General features: G+C 38.8%; 2 protein-coding genes and 1 pseudogene across 4 annotated transcripts in view; 1 reads left to right on the top strand and 2 right to left on the bottom strand.

The window, feature by feature from the left end:
* Tmem87a (transmembrane protein 87A) overlaps positions 1–8,336 on the bottom strand; it is a 52,345-nt gene extending 44,009 nt beyond the window's left edge. The window contains exons 1-3 of one of the 2 annotated variants that reach the window (XM_051183635.1): positions 8,055–8,336; positions 6,815–6,875; positions 2,137–2,222 (exon numbers count right to left, since the gene is read on the bottom strand). In XM_051183635.1, coding sequence (XP_051039592.1) covers positions 2,137–2,222; positions 6,815–6,875; positions 8,055–8,198 — 291 coding nt within the window. In that variant the 5' untranslated portion in view covers positions 8,199–8,336. The remainder of the gene's footprint in view (positions 1–2,136; positions 2,223–6,814; positions 6,876–8,054) is intronic. The other variant, XM_051183636.1, reaches the window with a different exon arrangement.
* A 105-nt stretch (positions 8,337–8,441) lies between these two features.
* Positions 8,442–27,628, top strand: part of Ganc (glucosidase alpha, neutral C) — a 49,034-nt gene continuing 29,847 nt past the window's right edge. Inside the window, exons 1-8 of one of the 2 annotated variants that reach the window (XM_051183634.1) lie at positions 8,442–9,237; positions 10,423–10,485; positions 13,035–13,143; positions 20,197–20,324; positions 22,199–22,381; positions 23,605–23,650; positions 25,678–25,744; positions 26,763–26,859. In XM_051183634.1, coding sequence (XP_051039591.1) covers positions 9,209–9,237; positions 10,423–10,485; positions 13,035–13,143; positions 20,197–20,324; positions 22,199–22,381; positions 23,605–23,650; positions 25,678–25,744; positions 26,763–26,859 — 722 coding nt within the window. In that variant the 5' untranslated portion in view covers positions 8,442–9,208. Of the gene's footprint in view, positions 9,238–10,422; positions 10,486–13,034; positions 13,144–20,196; positions 20,325–22,198; positions 22,382–23,601; positions 23,651–25,677; positions 25,745–26,762; positions 26,860–27,628 lie in introns of both variants that reach the window. The other variant, XM_051183633.1, reaches the window with a different exon arrangement.
* LOC127221595 (60S ribosomal protein L36a-like) lies at positions 14,148–14,575 on the bottom strand (annotated as a pseudogene).

Raw genomic sequence — 27,628 nt, 5'->3', positions numbered from 1 at the left:
GAGCAGTACATACGATATTCTTAACTGCTGAGTCTATCTCCATACTTTTATCCTGTAGCAATCCAAAGTAATGATTTGTGTGTCTTATGAAGATAAGATATGTGTATATGTGTTTTTGTATATAGAGGCGTTGTGAGATATTTTTAATTACATGTAGATCAGGGAGTGCCCATGAAAGCTAGGGTTTTAGATCACCTAGAGCTAGAGTTATGGTGGTTTTGAGAAGCATAACTGGGTCCTGAAAACAAAACTCAAGTCCTCTGCAAGAGCAATATCTGCTCTTAACACTGAGCTTCACCCCAATGTTATATAATGAAAGCAATCACCAACTCTGTCAAAAGCTCCTATAAAACTTCAATACAGAACTGGGGATGTAGCTTAGTTGGCAGGGTTTGTCTAGCATGAATGAAGCCCTGACTTATATCCCCAGCATACGTAAAATCAGGCAGAGCCCAGCAATTAAGAACACTGGCTGCTCTTCTGGATAACCCAGATTCAATACCCAACACCTACATGCAAGTTCACAGCAGTCTAAAACTCCAGGTCCAGAGGATCTGGCGCCCTCTTCTGGCCTTCAACGGTACTGTGAACAGGTGGTTCACATACAAGAAGGTAAAACATCCACATACATAAAATAAAAACAAAATCTTTTTGTTGTTGTTTTGGTTTTTTTTTTTTTGTTTTGTTTTGTTTTTTTGTTTTTTGAGACAGGGTTTTGCTGTGGCTTTTGGAACCTATCCTGGCACTCACTTTGTAGACCAGGCTGGCCTCTAACTCACAGAGATCTGCCTGCCTCTGCCTCCCAAGTGTTGGGATTAAAGGCATGTACCACCACTGCCTGGCAACGAATAAAATCTTTGAAAGTATAAATTTAGACTATAGAATATAAAAAGTTCATTAATAGGATTTCAATTCTGGATTACAATTAACTTTTAAGAAACCCCACATAAAAAGTTGTGTTATAAAAACAAAGGACATCCCAATTACATGAAAAGGTCATTAAAATACCATTCACTTTTCTAACCATGTATCTTTATGAAGTCAGATTTTTCTCAACATATATTTCAAGCAATTTATCACAGGATTAAGTAAAGAACAAAGCACAAAAACCTAGCTGTCTTCTGCCATGCCATACTTTAATTAAAGACAGCTAACAAGACCACAAACAATGCTACTCTTCTGGGATTTTTCTTTTTTCTTTTTGAGACAAGATCTTATGAGTTTAGTTAATACTGTTACTTTAAAATAATAAATATCTCAATACTTTGTTTTATCTTCTTTTTGAAAGTTACTTTATTACTTTATGTATATAGCTGTTTTTGTTGCATGTATGTCTGTACACCAAGTGTATGTCTGTGGACACCAGAAGAGGGATTCAGATCCCCTGGAACTAAAATTATGGAAAGTTTTGAGCCACCATGTAGGTGCTGGGAACTGAACCTGGGTCCCCTGAAAGAGCAGCCAGTGCTCTGAATCACTGAGCTATCTTTCCAGCCCTTGTTTTAATTTTTAAAAGAGGAAATCACACAAACAAAAGCCTTGTAGAAGACCAGAAAATTTGTTCAGCAAGTGAAGGAATCTGCTGCTCACCCTGCTGACCTGTGTTCAATCCCTAGAACCCACAGAGTGGAAGGAGAAAACTGACTCCTTCAAGTTGTCTTCTGGCATTCACACCTGTGCCATGGTTTCTGCGTATGAATATACCACAATAAACACAAATGTTTAAAAAATTTATAACAAAGGATTTTTGAGTCCACAAATTTTTTTGTGTGTTGTTTTTTGTTTGTTTGTTTGTTTGTTTGTTTGTTCTCTGTATAGCTCTGTCTGACCTGGAACTCACTACGTAAACCAGGCTGGCCCTGGCCATAAAATCTGAGACCTGCCTACCTCTGCCTCCCAAGTGTTGGGATTAAAGGCATGAGCCACCACACCCAGCCACAATTTTTTTAAGGACAAGGATTCTGAGACAGGAACCCCGAGAACTGCTGACATAGGTCTGCAGACTGGACAGAATGGGATATTGTTTCAGCTCTGCTGCTCCATAATTACACGCCACTCTTTCTTCTGTAAAGTTAAGAGGTTGGGGTCAGATGACAGTTAAATCCCAGGGAAAGTAAGTATGTTCATATTCTTTACCTTGAAGTTGTAGATCTCATTGTAGCAATCAGCACTTTTCAGAAACCAGGTTATATTAAAAGACAGATCACAAGGCTCTCCATCAACTATGAAAGAAATAATTGTAAACATGAGAGAATTCCAAATGAAGTGTTCTTCCAGCATTTCTCTATTAACTTGTAACCTAGTTATTTCCCACTCTAAACTGAGATATTCAATATGCTGTCTTTAAACAAAAGGAAATCAAGTCATACAAGCAAAAAGAACTGTTTGTTCTTTCCTTCTTGTTGCTTGTTTTGAGGCAGAATCTCATTGTGCAGCCCAAGCTGGCCTCAAATTCACTGCCATCCCTCCATCTCAGCCTGCCAACTGTTGAGATTACAGGAGTACGCTAGAATGCCCAGATTCCCAGATAGCCTCTAAATAATATCACTACTCCTTCAGAAGTGGTAGCTAAGCAGGTTTTCTTTCTTTAACCCTTTTGGAAATGTAGGTCTATTTCTATATCCCAAATCTCTAGATCTATATTGAGGAAAACACGGGCATGATATGATATTCAAGTATTTACCAAGCAGAACACACATACACAAGGGTTTAATAGTAGAGTGTTCGATTAAGAGGGGGGTGAGGAAAAACAAATGATCAAAGATCTTTTAAAAGGTCACACACTTACTGGAGAAATACAGAATAACAGTATTGTTAAACAGTGTTTTAAACAGATCCACTGAGAGAGATTCATGGCTTGGCCCTCGAAAGTCAGCAAGAATGGATAAAGGGAACTGGAGAAACAACTCAGCAGTTATGAGAACTGAAGTTCAGACTCTAGTGCCCACATGGCCATCTGTCACTCCAGTTCCCAAGGATCTGTTATGATGACCTGTTTGACTTGTTAATGTTATAGGCCTAGCTCCAAGTTCAATGAGAGACCCTCTCTCAAATAAAGTGAGACTGACAGATATAACACAACACTCGACATCCTTCTCTGACCTACCCAGGCTCACCTGTGCAAATACCAAACATACACATATACCATACTACATATACACATAACAAAACCCCACATAGTTTGGAATTCAATGTTCAAAAGAACCAAAGCATCAATCTGAAAATTTAAGAAGGTAAGTCTAACTGTCCTGGGAGGTGGGAAAAGATACTCCAGACTCCTCTGTGCAAACATGCCAACTGTTTGCTTGTAATTCTAGCACTTGGCAGGTGGATACAGGAGGGTTAGGAACTCAGGGACAACTTCAGCTACATGAGACTATTTCTCAAAAACAAAAACAAAACAAAAAACCACAACCCCCCCCCAAAAAAAAAACCCAAAAAGACAATAAAAATTAAAAACAAGAATGACTACTTTTTTTTTTTTTTGTTTACTTTTGGTTTTGGTTCACAACAAAAGAAACATCTAATTCAAACTTCCTCTTTGATTCCAGCTATGGAAGAAAAACATACTAAAGAGTACTTTTGTTTTGCAGTATAACAAGAATAAGTATGACTACATTTAAGAATCTACTTCTTTTTCCATAGACGTATTCACTTTGTGTGTGTATTTTGCTCACATGTATCATATGCATCCTAGAACTAGATTATGAACAGTTGTGAACCACCACCTGGGATACTGGGAATTGAACCTGGGTCTTCTACAAGAACAAGTGCTCTTAACCACTGACCCATCTCTCCAGGCCCAAGAATCTACTTTAATTCAAAACAAAATATGCAATCAGGAGGTTATAACCTACGTCTCGAATACTAACACTTAGGAGGCAGAGGCAAGCAGATCTGTGAGTTCTGGGCCAGTCTGGTCTACATGGTGAGCTCCAGGCCAGCCAAGGCTACATAGAGAAACCCTGTCTCAAAAAGCAAACATTCATTAATTGAAATTTTAAGATAATAAAAATAATAAGCAACAAAATTAAAAGATTCCCAATTTTTGTTTTAAATTGTTTTCTTAACCAACTTAAAAAAAAAAAACTTTCTTTTATTTTATATTTGTTTGTTTTGCTTGTTTTGGCCATGTACCACTTATGAGCTTGATGCCCAGAAAGGCCAGAAGAGGGTGTCAGATCCCTGGAATTGGAGTTATAAATTATTATGAACTGATAAGTCAAGTTGGAATCAAACCTGGGTCCTCTGGGAGAGCAGCTAATGCCATCTCTCCAGTTCCTACACTAATTTTTAAATGACTAACACATTTTTGCAGAGCTCTATTAGGATATGCAAAAATCTGATCAGCTGAGATTTATGGAAAAGATATAAAGATTATTAGTTGGCTACTAACAGGAGAACACAAAAATATAGGGTATATTAGTTTAGAGTCAGAAAACAGGGCCAGCAAGATGGGTTACAGAGTATGTCTAAGGAACTGAGTTCTATCCCCAGGACACATATGGTAGAAAGAGACAACTGACTCTAGCAAGTTGCCCTCTGATTTCTACACACAGAATGCCTACATTCACAAGCATGCAGAAAGTATGTGATTAAATAAGCAAATAAAATGTAATTTTTAAGTGCTAAAAAAAAAAGATTTTCTGGGAATTTTGTTGCAAACATAAAAGTAAGTGTTAAAGGACAGGTACAATGTTTAGAACTCTAAACAACAAGCCCTGAGACAAGAACATGGTCCCATCTGTGCTAAGGAAGCCACATATCAAAGATGGCAAATATGAGAAACTATGGGAATAACAAATAATAAAAAAAAAAATTAAGGAACCTCAGATCATCTACAAAAAATGTAAACATTTATAATATGCAGATTGTATATTTGGTCCTTGGTAAAATACTATTAGGTCAAAATAAAACTAGAAGACAATACCTAATAGGAATATAGCACAAACCAAAACAACTACATCCTTCCATTCCTCACAGCTATGAGTAAACAGCCAGTACACCAACCTCACAAGAGAGTAAACTGATTCAAATCAAATTTAAGTTATTAGGAGACATTTTCATGGACATAGTATTGTCCTAGTTTTATTTCTCTGGATGGATAAAGCACTGTGACAAAAACCAACTCAGAGGGGAGACTGTTTCTTTCAGTATAAAGCCCCAGGTTACAGTCCATCATTGGAATAAAGTCTAGGCACTGGGAACTTGAGGCAGCTACTCACATCACATCCACACGCAAAAGCAAGGAGGAATCAATGCATACATCCTATTTCTCAACTCCTCCACAATTCAGGACCCAAACCTAGGGAATGGTCCTGCATACATTTATGTTGGAAAGTCCCATATCAATTAACAGAATTAGACAATCCCCCACAGACATGGCCACTGACCAACCTAATCTAGACAACCCCTCCCTGAGATTCTTTCCCCAAGTTATTCTGAGTTGTGCTAAGTTGACAATTAAAACTAACCATCACAAGTATACTTTACCTGCTCCTTTTCTTCCCACTAAAGTGTAAGCTCAATGAGAAAAGAGAATTTTTCTACCATCTCTCTAGTATATAAAAGTACTCAGCACACAGTAGTTATCTTATAATCACTTACTAAACAAAAGAATAACAAAAATCACTCAACTATGACTTTATTGCATTTTCAGGGAAAAAAAGTATGTTCAAAACACACATGGTAGAACATGCCTATAATCCTAGCACTTAAGAAACTGAGCCTAAGACTGGGCTAACTAACTAAGACTTGGGCTACCAATGAGACCATGTTTCAAAATACATAATATAGTGATTATCTAGAATACTATCCCTGCTCAAAAACAGAGCAACCCAAAAACATTTACTTCCAAAAGTAAAGTTTCAAAAATGAAAGGGAGATCTTAGTGCACATGGAACAATTTAGCTCCAGACCCTGTAGCTACCTCACTGGACAAACTGGTTTTCTTCTACCTAATCCCTATTTCCTGGTAATATCCCTGAACTCGAGGTTCCTTGAAGAATAAAACACTCCCTTGGTAAACAGAAGATCTACTGAATATCTGAGCCAACAGTCTGGCAAACCTAGGCCATGTTTTTAGTAAATGTATAACAAGTACACAAGAGTAAAATCAGTAACAGATTTTAAAATGATGCAAGCAGCCATCTAACAAAATTAAATATAATACAATAGAAATGTAATTAAATATATACATATTTTTACATAAACATACATATATACTCTGAATAGAATTAGTCAACATATGAATTCAATAGAGTATACATTCAGTATGCAATATATAATACAAATATTAATATAAGCTACATATAATAGTGTATCTATACATAACATAGTAAACTGAAAAACAAGAGATAAGAAAGACAATAAAAATTCATACAAGTATTCTGGATATTATTTATATTATGAATTTAGTTATACTAAATGTATCTAAACAGTGTCAAGCTATTACATTTCTGAACTTAAAATGTATTAAGGGGCTAGGGAGATGGCTTTGTTGGTAAAATGCTTGCTTCCCACACAAGCATTGGGACCTGATTCAGATCCCCAGTACATCTGTTAAAATGTGATCCATGTCTGTATTCCCAATGCTTGTTTGATAGCCAGTCCAGTCAATCAGCAAGCTCCAAATTATAGGAGAGATCTTGTCTCAAAACAAAAAGGTAGACAGGAACTGAGGAAGAGACAAGTAACTGACCTCTGGCCTTCATATTCATACATGCACACACACAACACACACACACAAGCAGACTAAGGCAGAAAATAAGCTATGTTTAAGAAGCTCAAATAACAATGACATTTTAAAACTCACATTTCAGTATGATAGTAGTATTTCTGAAAAGAATCTTTCCAAAACTAAAATAATTTTTCCCCTGCAAAGATAAAGAAAACTAGCATCAGGACATTTTGATTTTCAAGACAGAATATGAATATCTAAATTAATAAAATATTCAAATTAATTTTCTTAATCAAAAGGACAACATCTTTTCTTTTAGTGAAAGCCAATCATATCCAAACTACTGGCTCTGCCCCTCAGTGTAGTCTTGAGTCCCCCCCATACACAGGCCATAAAGCAGGGACTATATATATGGGGGGGACTACAAATTTCAACTTAACTTAAAAGCATCAATGTAGGGTAAAAAGGACACGAGCTCATGAGATGTACAGTTCCTTTTCTTTATTCACTCAGAACAACCAATCATAGCTTTCAAACAACCGTTGAGCAGTTTTACTTTTAAATTTAAAAGGACAATAAACAAGTACAACTCAAAACCCAAAAACCTTTGCTAAAATGAATAAAAGCTGCAAATTTTGCCATATAAAGGTACAGTGAACATTCAAAAACAAAACAAAAAAGTGAACAAAACAGCTAATGGTTTTTGAAGAAGTTCTTGCCAAATTTTTTTTTTTTTTTTTTTTTTTTTTTTTTTTGTGGTTCAAAATACTACTTACTCGCGAGGTTTTAAAACTGAGAGGGGAACAGGTGAACCTATCAGTTAAATACCAAACGAAAAACTATCCTTACCACATTACATTATAGAATTGTTTCGTTCCCATGGGCCATTCCCATGTTAAAATCCATTTTTAAAAATCCCTATGTCCCTGAATCACAAAAACATTTCAAAGTTTAAACCAAACCAAGTTATCTCATCCGTAGAAATATTTTTACAAAATAAATAAATAAATAAAAACACTAGAGTTAAAAAAAAAAAAAAAAATCAAGACTCCTATTTACGTATTCCTTTCATCCAAAGCCTAAGTGACAGATTTTGTTACATTCTAGCTTGAAAGAGAAACTAGTTAAGTACCTCTCAAGTTTGGCGCTGAAAGTTCTGTTACTTTCCCGGTGAGAACACGCTTGACTCTGACACTGCTCCTAGCTAAGGCAAACAGCGCAGCTCTCAGCTCCGGGAAGGTGAGACCCCGTTGGCACACTCTGGGTATCCTACCCCCTATGGATACCGACTTTCCTGAAACCATCCTGGACCCCTTGGGCCACCGTAGCCCCACTTCTCATCCCCCTCCAGTTCAATAGCGATTCCAACACTCACCGACGGCATCGGAATGTGCCACTTTGATCTATCTGCAGCAAACACGGGTGCAGGCCCTGCACTAAAAACCGACAATGGGAACGGCTGCGCCCCCAAAAGAAGAAAAATGACAGGAGACACCTGAAGCCACGCAGCTACCGCCATCTTCACAGCCGTGAAGCGACTACCCAAAGCATTGAGCCTTCTTCCGGCTGGCTAGTCCCGCCTTCTTCCTACTTGTCCCACCCTCTTCCGGCTCTGCTATGTGGGCGGGATTATCCGGGTCTTTGAGACTGCGATCTTCCCCCGGACCGTCAGAGCGCTCCAGAAACTTTGTGTCTACTGCGCAGGCGTCTTCCTGTCTCATTCGAGTGTTGCCTGTAGGTGAACCAGCCGCGAGTTTGAGGTCCGGTACTTCCCTCTGTTCTTCCTGCCATTAAAGGAACTCAGTGCATCGGTCAAGTCTCTGCTCCTCTCGCTTCTTCCCGCCCCTCATCCTTTGCCAGTCAAGGCCAGGCGCCGGTCAGAAGGCTGTAGAACCTCGCACACAGGATGCATGATTGACATCCAGTAGTGGGTTCTCCGGCTGAGGAGCTGTGGAAGCAGAGCCTGGAATTTGGCAGGGCTGGAACAGAAGCGATTCATGAGCTTCCAAGTCCCTATAACCCCGAAAGACTGTTGGTCAGCTGCCGCAGTGTGACCAGCGACATCGGCGTCCAACAGTGACTCAGACGGCACTCCCCACTCAAAACTAAAAGTGGGAAGAGATCGAGTCAGCTTTCGGTATTACAGAATGGCAGCCACTGAGACCGACCCTAAGGCTGTCTTGGTACTTCCTGTTTCTCACGCTCTAGATTTTAACCTCTGGGGCTGTTTGTGTGCATGCCCCCTCCGCCAATGAAAGCAAGGTTCACCAGCCACTCTCAGCCAAGAAGTAGTTAACAAGTATATTCCTGTAGACGCGTTGGTTTGCACCTGAGAAAGTCCCAGGAGAAAAAGTCAAGATTTGCCCCACCACCACCCCTTAAACATCTGGAGGGGACCCTTATTTCCATAAATTTGACTCTGATGAAGTACGGGTCATAATTTAGCAAATCTGCTTGTTGCCTTTTTTAAAAGAACGCCAGAGGCTGCAGCCTGAGAATTAAGAGCCAGGCAGAGTTAACAGGGAAGCCATGGAAGCAGCTGAAAAAGAGAAAATCAGGTAAAGGCCAATTAATTGCCCCAGCAGGAACTGACTCTGAAAACAACCTTCTAGCTTTGAAGGCTTCACTTAACGTTTTAATCGCACTTCCTAGAATGTTTGGTCTTGCTTCTTGCAGAAAGTTGGGTAATGTTAATAGCTAACCTCTCAATGTACTTGACCAGTGCAAAGGTTGCCATGAGTTTTAAGCACGCTGCAACCCACATGTAGGTGGTTCCATGTCTCTCTGCGATTCTAGGGCTCATTCTTCACAACTGGAAACAGAAGACTGCAAATTCTCCTAATGTTTGCACACTTGATTAAATAAGCAGTGCCCAAAAAAACCGAGTTTTATGGAGGGTTTTATTTTTTCCATAATAAAACAATTTCTTGTTATGGCTAAGTGTTTGTATCTGTCCAGGCCTATTTTCATAGTTTAGCTTCCTTCAATGGACACAGTAACTGCAGGTTCAAGAAGCCATCCATACCTCTTTACCAAAGCCAGTCCCATCCCACCCAGCTTATAGTTGTTTTAACTAGAGGAAAGCTAACTGAAATATATATTCTCCAAGTAGTAATGTATATCTTTTTATCCAGATGCAATTCTTCTGGAATTAAAATTGGTTCTAAAGAATATTAATCTCTAGATTGTTGGAATCCTCTGGGAAGTTTTTCTGTCTATGTTTGTTCCCACTCTGACTTTGGCACCTGACACATACCTTTCTTAGAGGATTTGGAGCCTATCTGTCAAACTTTAACAGAACACTTAGGCACTCTATGTCTTACTCAGGTATAAACTCTCAGGAAGTATATGTTTTGAAAATACTGTGCTCTTTAAATAGATGAGTAGGTTGGTTGTTTGGTTTAGCCTTGTATTTGAGGTTTTAGTGTTGTGGCTATTATTTTAAAAGCTGCCTGCCTCATAATTGGCAGTGCCTTTTCACATGGCTTTTAGATCAATGAAGATGCTTTGCTGTTGAGTTTGGTAGTTTTACAAAAGGGTATTGTTCTGCAGCAAGCATACTGTTGCCTCGTGAAGTCTTATGTTACAGCAGTGATGGAATTTTGCAACACAGATTAAATTCCAAAAGTTTACTTTGCACGTTTATACTATAATTAGGGAAGGCACAAAAATTGAGCTCACAGATCTTCTGTAAAATGTATTTCTTAAAATGTAAAATATATTTCTTAAAATTTTTAATTTAGTGTTGAAGATGAAGCTGTGGATAAAACCATTTTCAGAGACTGTAGTGAAATTGCTTTCTACAGGTAAGTAAATATATCACCTAGAAAACATTCCTAACATTATTTCCAAATTAATTACACTAAGTTTTTGAGAACTGAAGGGCTAAGAAGATGGTCTTTATGAAATCTAATGAGTGATTTTATATACTTACTATTAAATAATTTAAATTGTATTTTTTTTTCTTTTGCTTTGGTTTTTTGAGACAGGGTTTCTCTGTGTAGTCCTGGCTATCCTGGAACTTATTCTGTAGACTAGGCTGGCTTCCCAAATGCTGGGATTAAAGGTGTACACTACTACCACCCAGCCTGTATTTTATTTTAAAAGCTGAAATATTTTTTAAATGTGTGTCCTTTGAAAGTCAATATACTTACCTGGTTTGAAAATCATATAAAAAGATATGCATTGAAAGTATTTCTCCTACCACTGCTTTTCCATCATCCTGTCCCTTCAAGTAAAGCATATTTATTAATTTCTTATATGTTTTCTAGTATTCTTTGTAAATACATATATTCTTATCACCTCTTTCCTTACACCTGCAAATAGATTTCTATAGGAAGTGTTCTGTCTGCTTCTCCCCTCCCCCCCCCTTTGTATTTTACTCTGGATGCCTTCTATTCCTGCCGTGCGTGGAGCTTTCCCTGTTTTTTGTGCTCATGGTGTTCCACAGGAGAGATGCATTGTAGTGTATTTTGTTCCAGATCCACTTGCTAGAGCCTCAGTTTGTTGTTTCTTTTTAACATTTTACTATAAGAGCACTGCCATATGAAGAGTTGTGTTTTTCATTTTCTATACATGCAAATGATTTGTAGGATAGATGTTTAGGAGTGGAGCTGGAGGTGTGGCTCTGCAGTAGAGGACTTCCTTATCTTGTGCAAGGCTCTGGGCCTTTTCCTTAGCACTAAGGAAAATAAACCAGCAAAAACAAACAACAATAAAAAAAAGTAGGATTTCTAGGAACTTGGTAACTGTACCAAAACACCTGAAATGTGTTAACTGTTAATGGATTTCCTTCTGTGAGGATCTTCTATACTTTAATATTCTGTGATGTTATTTGAGCTTAGGAAAAATATCTTTAAAATCATGCTCTAAAATGTCTACTTTGTGGCTTAGTTGTTTCAAGAGCTTGATTTATATCAATTTTTATTATGACTCTAAAACTGAAATCATCAAAATTAATTTTTGTTTATTTCCTTGATTACTTTGGACTTTTGCTTATTTATTATTTGAAACTTTGTCTCACTATGTAGATCTGACTGACATTGGACTAACAACAGCCTGCCTGCTTCTGCCTTCTGAATGCTGGTATTAAAGGTGCTATGCCACCAAGCCCAGCAAAAACTTGTTTTATATATTTTTAAGTTTCTATTTCAGTCATTCTCTGTTCTAGAAGAACAAAAGAAAAAAATGCTATTTTGTACTCAAAACAGTTGCCTTACAGGGAAGTATACAGTAAATGCCCAATCACCTTGTTAAATCAATGGCCCACACTGAATTTCCACTAGAATATGTTGAATTACTACTAAAATTCCACTTCATGAAAAGGAGAAGGAAATTTATTTATTCATAAAAGTTATTTTTCAAGTATGGAATGGGGAGATGGCTTAGTATGTAAAGTACCTGGGAGAAGACCTGAGTTTAATCTCTAGTGCCTGTTGTAAAACTACCAGTCATAGGTATTTGTAGTCCTAGCACTGGGGAGTCAGAGACAAGCAAATCTCTAGGCCATGTTGGACAGTCAGACTAGCCTACCTGCCTAACCCCACACTGGTAGGAGACACTGACTTATAAAAATATGGGCAGTCCCTAAGGAATGATATCTGAGGCTGTTTTCTGGCCCCACTCACATGTCCATATACCTATTAGTCATATGCACCTGTGCATGTACTTACCCATACACATACAAAAGAAAGAAAATTGCCCCATTTTTTAAATAAAAGAGACAAGATGCCATTCTTGAGTAGTATTATGCTGAAGTTGATATTATTTTAGCGATAGTTTTATTAGAACTCTAAAAATATATTCTTGGTACTTTATAAGAATAGCAATACTGTCCATGACGGTCACTTACTATGACAGTCAATTTTACTGACGTTCACATGATGATATGAGTCAGTTAGTACAGGCAAATCACAAGCAGTTCTTATGTATCTATATATTTTTCTTAGTTTGCTTTTTGTTGTGATTAAAGACCATGACCAAAAGCAACCTGGGGAGGCAAGGGTTTGCTTTATTTTATAAACTTCCAATCACAGTCCATCATTGAGAGAAGTCGGGGCAGGAACTCAGTTCAGGAACCTGGAGGCAAGACCTGAAACAGAGACCATGGAGGTGTGCTTCTTACTAGCTTGCTCCCCACAGCTTGCTCAGCTACATTTCTTATACCACCTGCAGCATCACCCAGAGTGGGCTCGACACGCCCACATTGGTAAGTTAATCACAAAAAGCTCCCACAGACTTTCCTACAGACCAGTCTGATGGAGGCATCTTCTCAATTAAGGTTCCCTTTTTCCAAACGACTCTACTTTGTGTCAAGTTGACAAAACTAACTAACACAACACTCTTATGTCCATAGGAGACAGAAGCAGCAGCTCTCCAAGAATACCACCTACCAGGCATTGTTAGATTCAGTCACAACAGAACAGGACAGCACCAGGTTCCAAATTATCAATGAAGCAAATAAGGTAAGATGCAAGAACAATTTACTTTTATGTTTATTGGGATTGAATTAGATACAGTTTGATTTTGCTTTTGCTTTTGTTTTTTAAGACAGAGTTTCTCTGTATATCCTATATCGCGGTTAAATAAGGATCAGGATAAACAAATAGGCCGAATAGATGTTTATTCAGGGAGAAATAACTTACAACCTAGACAGATGAACACCAGGAAATTCAACCCGATCCTCTCCTGTCCGAGTCACGCCAGAAAGAGAGCCTTTCCTGGCTCCCCTCCGACCTCCTTCCACAGGTCACTCCGCCCATGGCTCCACCCCCCAATGGGCGTGGTCAGTGCCACAGAGGAACTATCTCACTACAATCCTACCTGTCCTAAAGCTTGCTCTGTAGACCAGGCTAGCCTTGAACTCACAAAGAGCCAACTGCCTCTGCCTCCTGAGTGCTGGGATTAAAAAAATGCACTGTTGCCTCCACCAAGCAAATTATTATTATTATATTGTTATTGTTATTATTATTATTATTGGTTTTTTTGAGACAAGGTTTCTCTGTGGCTTTGGAGGTTGTCCTGGAACTAGCTCTATAGACCAGACTGGTCTTGAACTCACAGAGATCTGCCTGCCTCTGCTGAAATTAAAGGTGTGTGCCACCACCGCCCAGTGCAAATTATTTCTATGATAGCTAATTTAAACTAGCTATACCTCAGTAGAACGTTGTTAGAGGAGAAATATGATACACACACACACACACAGAGATCCTATATTTATTAATTCTTTTTTAGGAAGGGCTGCATGTGACCCAGCTGCCCTCCAGCTTGCTACTTGACTGAGGCTTTTCTAACTCCTGACCTCCTTCCTCTATCTCCCAAGTGCTGGGATTACATGCCTCTGTACCCAGCTGATCTTACTTTCATAGTAATGTGAATATCAACAAAGAGATTGCCTGTGTATCATATGTTTTTCTATATGTTTTGCATGTGTTATTTCCTCTTTTTTTTTTTTTTTTTTTTTTTTTTTGATGTTTCGATAGTTTCAGTTTATTCCTTCCCAAAAGACCAACCACAATCAAATGAGGTGAGTTTCTTTTATTGTCTTCATAACATCAGCTTAGAACTGGATCACTTGGCCCTTTCTCTTCTTATCACCTCCAAGTTCAAAATGCTTGCATCTCTTAATAGCCAGCATCCGATTAGATCTGCAGTTAGGCTCAACACACTCAAGCCTCAGCACAATCTTCTTTGTAGTTTTAGCCTTTTTTTCAGAAAATGGGCTTAGTCTACCCACCATATCCACTCTGTTTCCTGTCATAATGCCGCTTTCCCTGGGCATACAAAGAGTCCTTGCCCTTCTTGTACTGCATCACTTTATGGGGCTGGTGCTTGCCACATTTCTTGCAGAACGTCCGGCAGGTCTTAGGAACATTCACCATGTTGGCGGGAGCGATATCGGCACAGAAAGCGTGTTATTTCCTCTTAACTAGTTTTCATAATGCACCTAAGGCATACATTGTATTATCCCCAATTATCAAGTAAGGAAAATGAAATCTAGGCAGACACTTGCGCAATGTCACATACCTGTATTTTTCTTTCTTTGGCAGATTCCATCAAAGATACATACACTTTCTGGCACTATGTCAAAGTTTAGGTTGCCAAGGAACAAATAAGAGTATTCTGTAGTTGAAAAACACAAGACATGAATATTCATTCTGTCTCTGAGCTGTTTCACTAGCAGATCACCATAGTTCCTGCAAAGTAAAAGAATTACAGATGGGTATCTTAGGGACTTTTCTCTCACCTTTCAGTTCATCACACTACTTCATACGTGTCACAAAAATGGGTCAGTTATGGACCGGAAAGTGAGACTGCACTAGTCACCTGGTGCTTTATTCTAACCCTTACTTTCAGTACTCCTCCACCTTCTAAAAGCATCTTAAACCTCTCAAACTAATATGAATTAACTGGTATTTCTTGAACAGAAACATAGTTTGTTTAGACTGTGGTCTGGATCCACTGACCCCTTACAGAGTGTCTCCGCTAACTGTCTCACCATTTCCTGTTCTCAGACATCGACTTTCAGCTGAAAGCTGTATGAAATCTCTTTGTGACTGCCACAGCTCCTGTTTTGTAATGCTTTAATGAGGAAACTCAACAGAAAACAGGATAAAAACTATCCCCCAATGTTGGAGGAGGGTTCTCTAAGACCTTATAATTTAGAAACTATTAGTGTTCAGCAAACTTGACTCCCAAATTTAGTGAGCCCAGAAGAGGCTTTCCAGGAATCTTTGAGCTTACCACCAGATGTTAGGAACTTTCTTGTCATATTTTTTTGTGATAATTTTCTAATTTTCCTTCTCTTCATTGTATGACTGTAGCAAGTTGTAGTGGCCATGATCTGGAAATAAATCCTTATCCATCACTGGGGAGGCTTAGTGCATAGAACCTCTTGAACAATCCACTATCATAAAGATGCCAAGGCAGAGAAAATGAAGCAGAATTACTTCAAATATCAGTAATAAACCAAAATTCAATTCTCAATACAGCTTGACACCAATGCAGTTAGTGCCAGACTCCTGCACATGCCTTGTTATGTTACAAGAGATCATTTTTCATTGGGAGACAAGGCAATTCAAGTCAGGTACCAAACAGAGCCCAACAGATTTGCATGTTCTCCATAAAGAAGACTCTGCAGTGCAAAGGGCCCCAGAGGATGGATCTCAACAAAGATAGCACATGGCTCAGGAAGGAGGCAAAAAGTCCATCAAGAAAGAGCAAAGTATCTGAAATGTCAGCAACAAAGCCCCAAAGACTGAGAACTTTGTGGATGTTTCAAACATACTCTACATTCAGGGACTGGAAATATCAAAGCTGTATAGGAACCTGTGTCTCTAATCTCAAGCAAATGTATATTTTAAAAAGTCACCCTGAAATTCTGCCTGATACCATTTTAATGTCCAAGTGATATATAGAGTTGTGATAACTAGTAGGGAACTTAGAATTCCATGCCCTCTGTTGCTTTAATGGACACTGAAGATAATAATCTCCAGACAGTAATCTGAGAAGTTGTCTGAACTTAATAGCCATCTCACTGCATAGGAACAGGATCAAAGGTTATTTCTAGACTGAGACAAATGTATTAAGGAGATTGCACATCAAGTGTCAGTGTGGTCCGGAGATTTAAAACAAGCTGCTGCATGTATGCACCTAATAAGAACGATAGCTTTTTTCTTTCAGGTTCAGAGAGATAGAGTCCAAAACCTAAGAAGATCATATTCAACTCAGAGCCACAGTTCTCAAATTGCACCGAGGAGGCAGATTCTGACAAACCAGGAACTTTGTGTGCCTGCCTGTCCCCACACTTTTAAAGCCATAAATAATTGACTTCAGAGTTTGACCATTTGTCATTCTTGAAGTCCAGTTCCTTTCCCCAGATTCACTCCTAATAAGCATTTAGGAAACAAAATCAAGCTTTATCAATATTGTCTAGTTTGCTTTGGCTGCCTAACAAAATACCACAGACCAAGTGACTTAAACAACACATTTATCTCTTAGTTTCCAAGGTGCCAATGCCCACATCAGGAAATGGCCCTCTTTCTGGCTTGCAGGTGGCTGTCTTGTGTCCCACATGATTGGATTGAAAGACACAGGCAAATCAAATTCTTCTCTTTTCTTATAAAGGCAGTAATTCCATCCTGAGGACTCCCCACATGAGCTCTTACAAGCCTAATATCACATAGCAGTCAAAAATAGTATATTAGTAAGTGTTCAATAAAACTGTTAGAAGAAGAAAAACAGTTAAGGAAAATGAGTAGAAAAGTATTAACTTTTAAATACTGTTCAGGTTTTATTTTTCCCTCCTGTTATCAAATTTTTACCTTGAATGAAAACGTGGCACAGTTGAGCAGTAGAGATCTGATCTTTTGGCACTAATACAGGAAAATTCATGTTGTCTTCTCCAGGTCTAGCTATGTTGGCAGGACTAAAGCTTTATCTTTAATGTACTTTATATTGCTAACATTGGTGTTTCCTGCTGGTTTGGGCAAACATTTGTAAGCATTTTTACTTTTTTTTTTTTTTTTTTTTTTTTTTTTTTTTTGCAGCCTGTTAGCTTCTAGCAGCTTCTTTGAGAATGCAAGTATATCACTAAGCCTCTGAAGTCACTCCTCTTCATCTAAGAGGGATTAAAATGAGACTTTGCCAACTAGCCACCTCCTCAGTAGCTGGGGCACGGCTGCTCCTTAGCAAATAGTGTTCAGCTTGAGTGGCCACCAAGCAGTTTATGGAGAACTTGCCAAACAGAGCCATACTGGATAGGCTAATTGCCACCTGGAAATGGGCTAAAATCTAGCAGGAGGGTCACCATTGTTCTCCATAGGGATTCCATGCTTCCAGTTATCACAAATAACTGAGACCATCTAGAAAATAGCAAACATAATATGGAGACAAATGAGCTAAAAAAAAAACAAAACAAAAAAAAAACAACTTAATTGTTTATCTAAGAAATGAGTATGGCATGCTTGAGCCCAGGTTGTAATTCCACTAATTGTGTCACAGTTTCCATTCCCACCAATGAAGGGTATTGCATAAGCACAGCTTAGGGTTTTTGCTGAGTTACTAGGGAGGTACTATTCTTCCCTCTGACCTAATTGAGGACTGCTATTACAAGATCTAGAGCAGCCCTCCAGAGAAGCTCTAGGCAAACTAATCTGCTGACCATCAAGGCTTGCCATAGCTCAAATGAAGGTTTCCACACTAGAGCAAGGCCTGTTGAAGCAGACGTGTGTGGATTCAGCAGCATCTTGGTTGCAGGGTTCTCTGCAGCTGGGGTATAGTTTCCACAAAGCCTTTGGTGAATTGTTCAAGACAGCTGGTGTGCCATGGTGACAGCTGCCAAAGGGAGAAATGTTCAAAGGGCTGTTGGGCACAAGGGAAAGATTAGACAGTTATCAACCGAAGACTTGAAACTGGGCCCTCCAGAAGCTTGCTTAGCTTATTTAAAAAAAAAAAAAAAAAAAAAAAAAAAAAGCAAAAACACTATAGAGATTGCTTAAAATAAAGGCCCGTTGTTTACATTTTTCTGTTTTGTTTTGTTCTGTTTACATTCTTAACATCATATGATGGTTGTTATTCACAGGCAGAAAACGTTAGGAAGCATCTGACCCAGGATCATCTGGGGAGAAAGAGCATCCATGAAAGCTTGCCTCCATCAGATTAGCCTGTGTTGGGGGGCATTTTCTTGTTTAATGATTGATGTAGAAGAATTCAACTATCTGTGGTTGGTGACATCTCTGGACAAGTGGTCTTGAATTACGTAAAATAAATAGCTGAATAAGCCATGAAGAGCAAGCCAGTAAGCAGCACTCCTCCATGGTGCCTGCATGGTTCCTGTCTTCAGTTCCTGCTCTGACCTCCATGGTAGACTATAAGATACAATGTAAAACAGACTTTCTTCTCAAGTTGATTTTAGTGACAGTGTTTATCACAGCAGTAGAAGCCTAACTTACTCTCTTACCAATTCCTGAAGGCCCTCTTTAAGTGGTTCTGTCCCCAGAGGGATTTCCCAGGCCTTGCATACATTAGTATTCCCCTTCCTGTTTTGCCACTAAATCTGTATTCGTACTTTCATCTCAGCTTTATGTAAATCTTACGTAGATATGATCTTCTCTAAATTGCAACCCCACTAGGAATTTGGTGGTCATGACATTATATATATATAAAATAAATGTTAGTTGAATTAAAAAAAAACATGAAACTTTATGTCTGGCTTGAGAGAGAATAGGTAAGCTGAGTTTCAGTTCTGTTTGTATTTGGGCATTTTCAAATACTGGGATTCTAGTAGCATACTTGAGAAAACTCAAGATATATGAAAAAGTAATCATGTAAGCAGTAATTACAATCAGTTCAAGAACAGTCCTGTAGTCCTGTATTAGAGTGACTATGAATGCACCTACAGCCACAGCACTGATAGCTCTTCAGGACAGTATTACTGTGCCCTGACTGCTCTCCTATAGTTCCAGAGGCAAGGTTCTAGTCACATGGCTTCTCAAATGCTGCTTGATGTGTTCAGGGCTGCCTGTCTTCTGCTTTCACCACATCGTGTCCTTTACACTTGGATCACATGGCCTTTCCCACTGAGCCTACATCATAGCAGACACACATACAGTGTGGGTACCCATGTGTAACCAAAGCTCAGCAGCATGCTTCATGAAGAATTTGTAGTAGACTAATATGATACACTGGTTAAAAGCTTGTCTTAATATCATCCTTCGATCTGGGTGCTTCATTTTGGGACCCAAATCCAGCCATTTCTGTTCTTGCAGAGTTTATGTTGTTGTTTTGAATTTATTTTTCCTTTTTCTTTCTTCCTTTTTTCCAAGACAGGGTTTCTCTGTATTGCTTTGGAGCCTGTCTTGGAACTAGCTCTGTAGACCAGGCTGGCTGGCCTCCATCAAGAGACCTACCTGCCTCTGCCTCCCGAGTTCTGGAATCAAAGGCATTCGCCACCAACGCCCAGCTGAATTTCACTTTTTAGGTTTGCTCTCTTTGTAGTTCTGTGTTTTTACCTGAATTTCCCAGCCCTTTGAGAAAGTTTCCTGGAAGCCTTTTCCTGCAATGGGCCTCATTTCATCCATGCTTAAGAACTATAAAGATAGCATTTTTCTCAGTTCTTTTCCTGGGCCTGTTTCTTTTATCTTTCTTTCATTCACCTGGAGCCTGGTTAACACTTAACTTAATGCCTGAACTTAGCATTTCTGTGACTGGCCATACATCCCAGTTTTTCAAGTCTGGTTGCAGCTTAAGCAATTATCCAGTCCAAATATTAATTCACTCTAAAGATCCTGGTTTGGATAATCATGTTTACCTAACCACAGACACAGAAGATATTTCTTGCGCTACAGCCATAACCAAGCAAGTACAGGCATGGATTTGAATGTGTTCTTTTTATTACCAGCATTCTCTAATTTGCTTGGCCTATAATAATTTAAGCAAATGCTTTCCTAATTATTGTAATTTAACTATTAGAATAGACTATTGCTGAGGTTAAGTTAATCTCACACCTCTACTCCCAGATTCCTCTCCTGGTTGAAGTTTATGGTATAGAGAAAAACATTTTCAGACTTAAAATCAATGAAGAAACTCCACTGAAACCAAGGTATGAAGTTCCTGATGTCATCACCAGCAAGCTAAGAACAGTAAGGTAAGCCCTGAGCAGGGTCTGTTATGTACAACCTCCTCGGTCTCTTTAATCATACCTTGAATACACCCCCTATTTTTTTGTTCACAGTTATAATCAGTTACAGGATTAGAATTCAATCATTTAGGGGACACATTTATAAATTGTCTGTTACCTATTCTGTGGTTTTTTTGGTTTGGTTTGGTTTTGTATCTCCCACTCCAAAACTGTTTTGTACCTCCCAATGAGGAGAGACAGAACTTGGGGTCCACTCTGTTTCTCACAAAAAAAAAAAAAATGGTTTATTAGGCAGAGTTTGGAAGTAAGTAGAAGAACAGCTGTTTAATTTGCGCCAGGGCTCAGGAGAGATAATCTGCTGCTAACTCTCCCAATGATTTGTACAGCTAGACAGACTCACTTTAAATTAAGGATAGTCTCGGAAGCCCAACATTTAATTTTACTTAGAGCCAGAGATAAATTAATGATCAGTATCTAGGTGAAAAAAATCTCTAGGGATTAAAATATTTTTCAAGTACTTGCAAAATTTCCATCAGTTCTCCACAGACATTCAGGTAAAACATCAGTTGCTGTGCCTGGTGATTCCTGTTGTTTTGTCACTGGAAGAATATAAGGTTAAAACAGATGCTTTAATTTCCTCCATATCCTACACAAAGTTTTATGTAAGTTATTTTCCCGTGAAAACATGTGGCCAATAGTTAGTAAAGATTATATAAATATTGTGTGGTTAAGTATCGCTGTTCTGCTTCAGTCTCAACTACTTTCTAGGGGAGCTTTAGCTACCAAAATAACTGAAACACTGAAAGCAGCCTTTTACCCTTTCCCAGACCCTTTTCTAGCTAGAGTTTTTGATGTGACTCACTTTCTGCCAGTCATGTATACTGAACAAAAATGTTCAGTATTGTTGAGCTTATCTAGATCTGGCAGCTGTAGACTGGCTGTAAAGTCTCCAGTTAGGGCCACACTACACATGTGTGGTTGCCTGAAGAGGGCAGAAAATGGCCTCAGATCCCCTGGAGCTGGAATTGCAGGCAGTTGTGATCCACCAGATGAGAGTCCTCTGCAATAGCAATAATCACTCTTGACCACTGAGCCACTCTGTCACCTTCCTATTCCTTCTGATAAATTGTCACTCTCATGCCTGAGCACATCGAATAGACCTCAGCTGAGACAGACTTTGCAAAGGGATTTCTGTGTTCCTTAGGTCTTACCTTTACTAGCCTTCACTGCCTCCGAACCTTTTGTCAGTAGATCCTAACTGACCCAGAGAGCCTGTTACAGCCAAGCTCATGAGGAGAATCGCCTGCCTGAAGTATGAAGTTGTTATAGTGCTCAGCAGACACAGGTGTTGCCTCTAAGTCAGATGACCGAGTTTGGTCCTCTGCTTCTGCAACCCATCCTCTCCCCTCCCCATGCTCACTGTGGCACATACACCCCTACACACACACAGCACACAAAATAAAATCTTAATATGTAAAAGTAAAAGGAATATTTAGATTCTGTATGCCCATGTTGCTGCTATACATTATAGACAGAAATGATGATGAACATTTTTTTGCATTTCCAACCTGTACCAATTACTTTGAATGTATGGGTTCACTTAATTTTTTCCAAAAATTCATTGGTTTTTAAATTTAATTTCTATTTCATAAAGAATTAGTCATAGATAGGTTGAATAACATTGTTACCTGTAGTTAGGAAGTATATGGTAGAATTATGTTCTGTCCAAGCTTTATTCTTTCCTCTCTACGATGGCTCCCTACCGTAGACATTACCTATTCTCTGTCACAGGAAGAATGACCAACACTCTGAATTACAAATCACGTAGACTCATGGAAGCCTGTAGCAATTTATTTTTCTCTTCCTGTTTCATTGTCCAGGCTGGACTCATGCTCAGGGGATGCCAGCAGCCTGATACTGACAGATGGCAAGGGAGATCTGAAGTGTCATATCTCAGCAAACCCATTCAAGATAGACTTGGTGTCTGAGAACGAGCCTGTGATCAGCATCAACTCCCTGGGCCAGTTGTTCTTTGAGCACCTACAGATTCCTCACAAGCAAAGGTATTTGTGTGCATTACTTGACCCTTAAGGACCTACATTAACACAACCTGTCTGTAAATACCACCTGCCTCGAATTCAGGTCCTCCTGCCTTACTGGCTGAGCTTTCTCCCCTCTCCCCCACCAAAAATAAATAAAAATAAAAAATGTAAGGGTGCCAAAGAGCTTGTGTAATAAATTGTTATGCTATTTTTAGTGCTTCTTGGTTTAAAATAACAGTTGAAGAATGTGGTAGTTTGAGTAAAATGCCTCCATAGTCTTCAGCATTTGAATACTTGGTCCCTAATGGGTGGTACTGTCTGAGGAGGCTTAGAAGGTCTATCTTTGCTGGAGGAAGTATGTCACTAGAACCAGGCTTTGGGAGTAAAAAAGACACACAGCATTGCCAGTTCACTTTCTGCTTCCTGCTTGTGGTTCAAGATGTAGCCCTCAGCTTCTAGCTGTAGCTGTCATGTCTGTCGCCTACTGCCTCCACTCCATCATCATGGACTCTTACACCTCTGGAATCCTAAGCCCAAATAAACTTTTTCTTCTGTGAGTTGCCTTGGTCATCACGTTTTATCACAGCAATAGAAAATAAACAATAGAAAGAATATTTATATGGTAATGACAGAGTAGTTGGCATTTTAGGTAGTTTTATTTTTCCTTCTTTTCATTACTTTTTAATTTTCCCACAATGAGGACATCTTACTTTTATGATAAATAGTAAGATTTTCCAGTGCTAACATTTCAAAACAGAAATAAGTTACAACTTTAAAAAAAATCATTGTGTAGAAATAAATAATGCAAAATTGTTTTTCTGTGAACCACACAATCACTTATTCTGATGATAAAAGCAGAAAGTATAGACTGGGAGATTCTAGAACAACATTTGGTGAAAATGGCAGAAGCCTCTCTCCCAGACCATCCTAGTCTTGACAGCAAGCACCTTTGCACACTGAACCATCTTGCTGCTCCTACTTTCCTTTTTTGTTGTTGTTTTTGTTTTCATTTTGTTTTTTGAGACAGGGTCTTGTAGCTTAGACTAGCCTTGAAGTTACTATGCAGGCAAAAAGGGCTGTGAACTTCTGATACCCTGGATTAGTTATGTGCTATAATGATGTTATATTTACTAAATTAAAGGATAGAATTTATGAGAACTTGGCAATGAGAATCTTTGTTAACTGCATTAAATCCTAACCAGTTTCCCCGTTAGCTGAAACAACTTTTTCTGTGTTTAAAGCAGAGCTACCAAAGGGAACCAGGGGAATGCGCCAGCTGACACCTCTCAGGTAATTGAGATCTAGCAATTTACCCTTGATGTTCTTTAACACTCCTGTAAGCCGGTAGTGGATCCTGCTCCCCTTTTCTCCAGATGGGCTTGGTAAGTGTGCTGCTGTATGTAAAGGGGGATTTCTTGTCCTTGTTAACAGAATCTGTTGAGGACTACCTTCTGTGTGGCAGGCACTGTTGAAGGAATTGATAGTTCATCATTAAACCAAACCAATCTAAGATCCTTGTCCAGCAGAGTCTAACATCTTTTAAGCTTTTAACCTTTTTCAGTTTAGCCTAAAAAACAAAGAAGGTTGTAAACATTGCCAGCTCGTACACACCAATGAATTGTTAGCAGAGTTTCTTAAAAGCCTTGTGGTTTTTTGCCACTTATGCTGAGTCAGGAAATTTCCCTTAAAGGAGCCGTGCAAATATCTGCTTGTCTCTCGCAAAGCAGAGTAGATCCGAGAAAAATGCTGCTACCAAGAAACCTTGCTTGTCTCTGTTCTTTTGTTTCTAAAACCCTTTTTAAAGCTTTTGTTAAATTTTAAGTGGAATTTCTTATTAGCCACGTGGGCGTCCTATGTAAGGAGTTAAGGTTTTTCTGCCCACTGCTGGTCTTGTCCCCCCGCCACGCCAGCCTCAAATAACATACCGAGATTCTGTATTTGATATAAATGCTGTTGGCCAGTTACTTGTTTCTTATCAGCTAGCTCTGTCTTAATTATTAACCCATTTCTATTAATCTCCATGTGATCTTATCTTACTGGAGAGTTCTGCTCTCTCTGTCTTCCATCTTGACTCCTCCCTCTACTTTCTCTTTCCTCGTCTCCTAGTCCCTCTGTCTGTCTTCCTTTCCTATTGGCCAACAGTGCTTTATTCATTAGCCAGTATGAGAAACATATTTACAGAATGACATCTCCCATCAAAAGACTACATTTTTCAAAACACCATCGTATTTTAGTTCATATGCAGGTGTTTGTGACAAATAATGTAGCAGTTCCTCAAAAAATTAAGCATGGAATTGCAGTATGACCCAGTAGTCCTGCTTCTGGTATGTAGCCAAAGGTGAGGGCATTGCAGCACCGGTCACAGTAACTATAAGAAGGAAAAAACATGTGACAAAATCAAAATGTGATCTATATAGACAGTGAAATCCTATTTGGCCTTAAAAATTAAAGTTCTGATATGTGATACAAAACGAGTAAGCCCTGGAGACAACCTGTGAAGTAAGCCAGTCACAAAGGAGCAAATACTATACAGTTCCACCTCCTGAGTGACTATAGTCACACTCATAGAGTAGAAAAGAGAATGGTTTTGCCAGGGGTGCAGAGAGAGAGGGAAGTAGAAAGTTGTTAGTTAGTAGGGAAGTCCAGTTTGAGCAGATGAAAAACCTGTGGAGCTGGATGGTTGAGGAAGGGCATCTACATACCACAGGGCAAATGTACTTGGTGACACTGGGTTATGTACTTGGGAATGGCTATATATTGGGAATGTGTTATATATTTTAACACAGTAAAAAGGGGTTCATATGAATGAATATTGACTTTTATAGAAAACACAAATTTGATTTATTAAATCTACATCATGAACTGATCTTTAAAAATATGGACTCATTTCTCCATCTTTTTTTTTTTTTTTTTTTTTTTTTTTGAGACAGTCTCAACATGTAGTCCTGTCTTACTATGTAGACCAGGCTTTGAATTTAGAGATTTACCTGCCTCTGCCTCCCAAGTGTTGGGAGTAAAAGAATGTGCTAACACACCTTGCATTTTCTCAGTCTTTACATTTTTGTTAGTAGTAATAGTAAGAATATGTATGATGCATGTGTGGGGGCAAAATATGCTTCTTGCCTTACATTCTTATGTGGCTTCTGGAGATTGAACATGGGTTGTCAAGCTTGCATTATTAGGAAGCAAGGGCCTTTACCTGCTTGATGAGCCATCTTGCCAATGACTCAGTCTTCTTAATAATTCAAATAAGATATACTGTTAGGATATTTGTTGCAGTTTATAAGCTCATTTTGATCTCCTTTTTATATAACTAGGAAAATCAAGAAGACCTAGGCCTGTGGGAAGAGAAATTTGGAAAATTTGTGGATGTCAAAGCTAATGGTAAATTGTCAAAGTTAAGGATATAATATTAAAATGGGTCATTCCAAAATAGCTAAATGTTTATGTCTAAAAGTGATTTGACAGCTTGGTGTACAGATCAGTGATAGAGTGCTTGGCTAACGTGGCGTTGCCCTGGGTTCAATCCCCAGTGCCATAAATAAATAAATAAATAAATAAATTCCTTAAGCTTTGGTACCTAAAACAAGTAACTTCTGTAATGCAAACAAAAATCTCCATGTTGGGTTTCCTATTCTTCAGTAATGTATTGCAGCAGAGAAGTAATTATATATACCTTATGGAGGAATAAAAGAGATACATGAACCACATGCAGCTTATGGTCTTAGGAAGGGCCTGGACCAGCACACTGCTTGCTGTTCTGAGTAAAACAGATGCTATAAATTCCACATTCTATTTTCATGAGACCAAAGTGTGATGAGAACCCAAGTTATACAGCTCATCTACCCTAATATTTTTAGCTAGTAATTCTCAATGTTTTTAGGCTTCATCATCATTGTCACAGGTGCCATGTGCCTATCTATGACACTTCTCACCAGGCTTAGCAACATGGTTGAGGAAATGGGCTCACATAGCACATATCACAACCATGGGAAGTCATGTATTGAGGATATAGGAAAGCCTTCTTGTTGCTCTTATGTAATAGTTATTGTGGAAAGGCACAGGCAAGGCTGACAGGAAGATATTCAGGCATGAATTAATCCAGCAAAGAGTGAACTTGCTCAGTGTGAGGGGGAAAGGAGCTTTAGCACACAGCCCAGGCAGCATAATTACTAAGTGAGCAGAGCTTTTCATTCATATATATGATGCATAACACTCACTTTTATGTACACACTCACAAGTCCCCAAATATCACAGCATCTTACTATCAGAATCAATGCACAGCATTGATTGGTTGGGGCAAGTTCAGATTTCTCTACTCCCAGCCTAGTTAACTAGCTAAGTTAACTTTTAGATTGGTCTGTTGAGAAGCAAAACTCAGCCATGAGTCTGGTCTCTACAGGTCCTTCCTCTATTGGTTTGGATTTCTCCTTTCATGGATTTGAACATCTCTATGGTATCCCTCAACATGCAGAATCACACCAACTTAAAAATACTAGGTAAGTGAGTGGCAGTAAGAATTATTAAGTAGGGGTTGGAAAGATGGCTCAGAGGTTAAGAGCACTGACTATTCTTCTGAAAGTCCTGGGTTTAATTCCCAGAAACCACATGGTGGCTCACAGCTATCTGTAATGAGATCTGGTACCTTTTCTTGCATTCAGGCATACATGCAGGCAGAATACTATATGCACAATAAATAAATCCTTTTGTGGATGTGTTTTGAGACAGGGTTTCTTTGTGTAACAGCTCTGGCTGTTCTAAAACTCACTCTGTAGACCAAGCTGGCCTTGAACTCACAGAGATCTGCCTGCCTCTGCCTTCTGAGTGCTGGGATTAAAGGTATTTGCCACCAATATCTGGCTTTTTAAAAAAGAAAACAAACAAACAAACAAAACCCTCCATATTACTTATGGAGTTAAGAAACCTTCCTGGTAGTTTTCAGGGTGCTGACCAGTATAAGAGAATTGAAAACTAGGTAAAAACAGCAAGTGAGGACCTGTATGTTTGTTCTGTCTCTGCTCTTGACTGGGAATGTCTGCAATAATGAGCTGTAACCTGGAACTGTAAGCCAAATAAGCCCTTTCTCCCTAGGTTGCTTTTTGTGAGAGATTTCTGTCACAGTGACAGAAATGAAACTAGGACAGGACATAAAAGTGGAAAGAAAGAACCAACACCACAAAGCTGGCTTCTGACTTCCACACACTCACATTAATTAAGAAGCTGTAATAGCAAATCCAAAAATACAGAAATAAAATTAAGGAGTAATTG

The sequence above is a fragment of the Phodopus roborovskii genome, unplaced genomic scaffold (genome assembly GCF_943737965.1).
Source record: "Phodopus roborovskii unplaced genomic scaffold, PHOROB, whole genome shotgun sequence".
NCBI classification, from domain to species: domain Eukaryota; kingdom Metazoa; phylum Chordata; class Mammalia; order Rodentia; family Cricetidae; genus Phodopus; species Phodopus roborovskii.
Note: the sequence above shows the minus strand (reverse complement) of the source record. Positions and strands in the feature narration are given on the sequence as shown.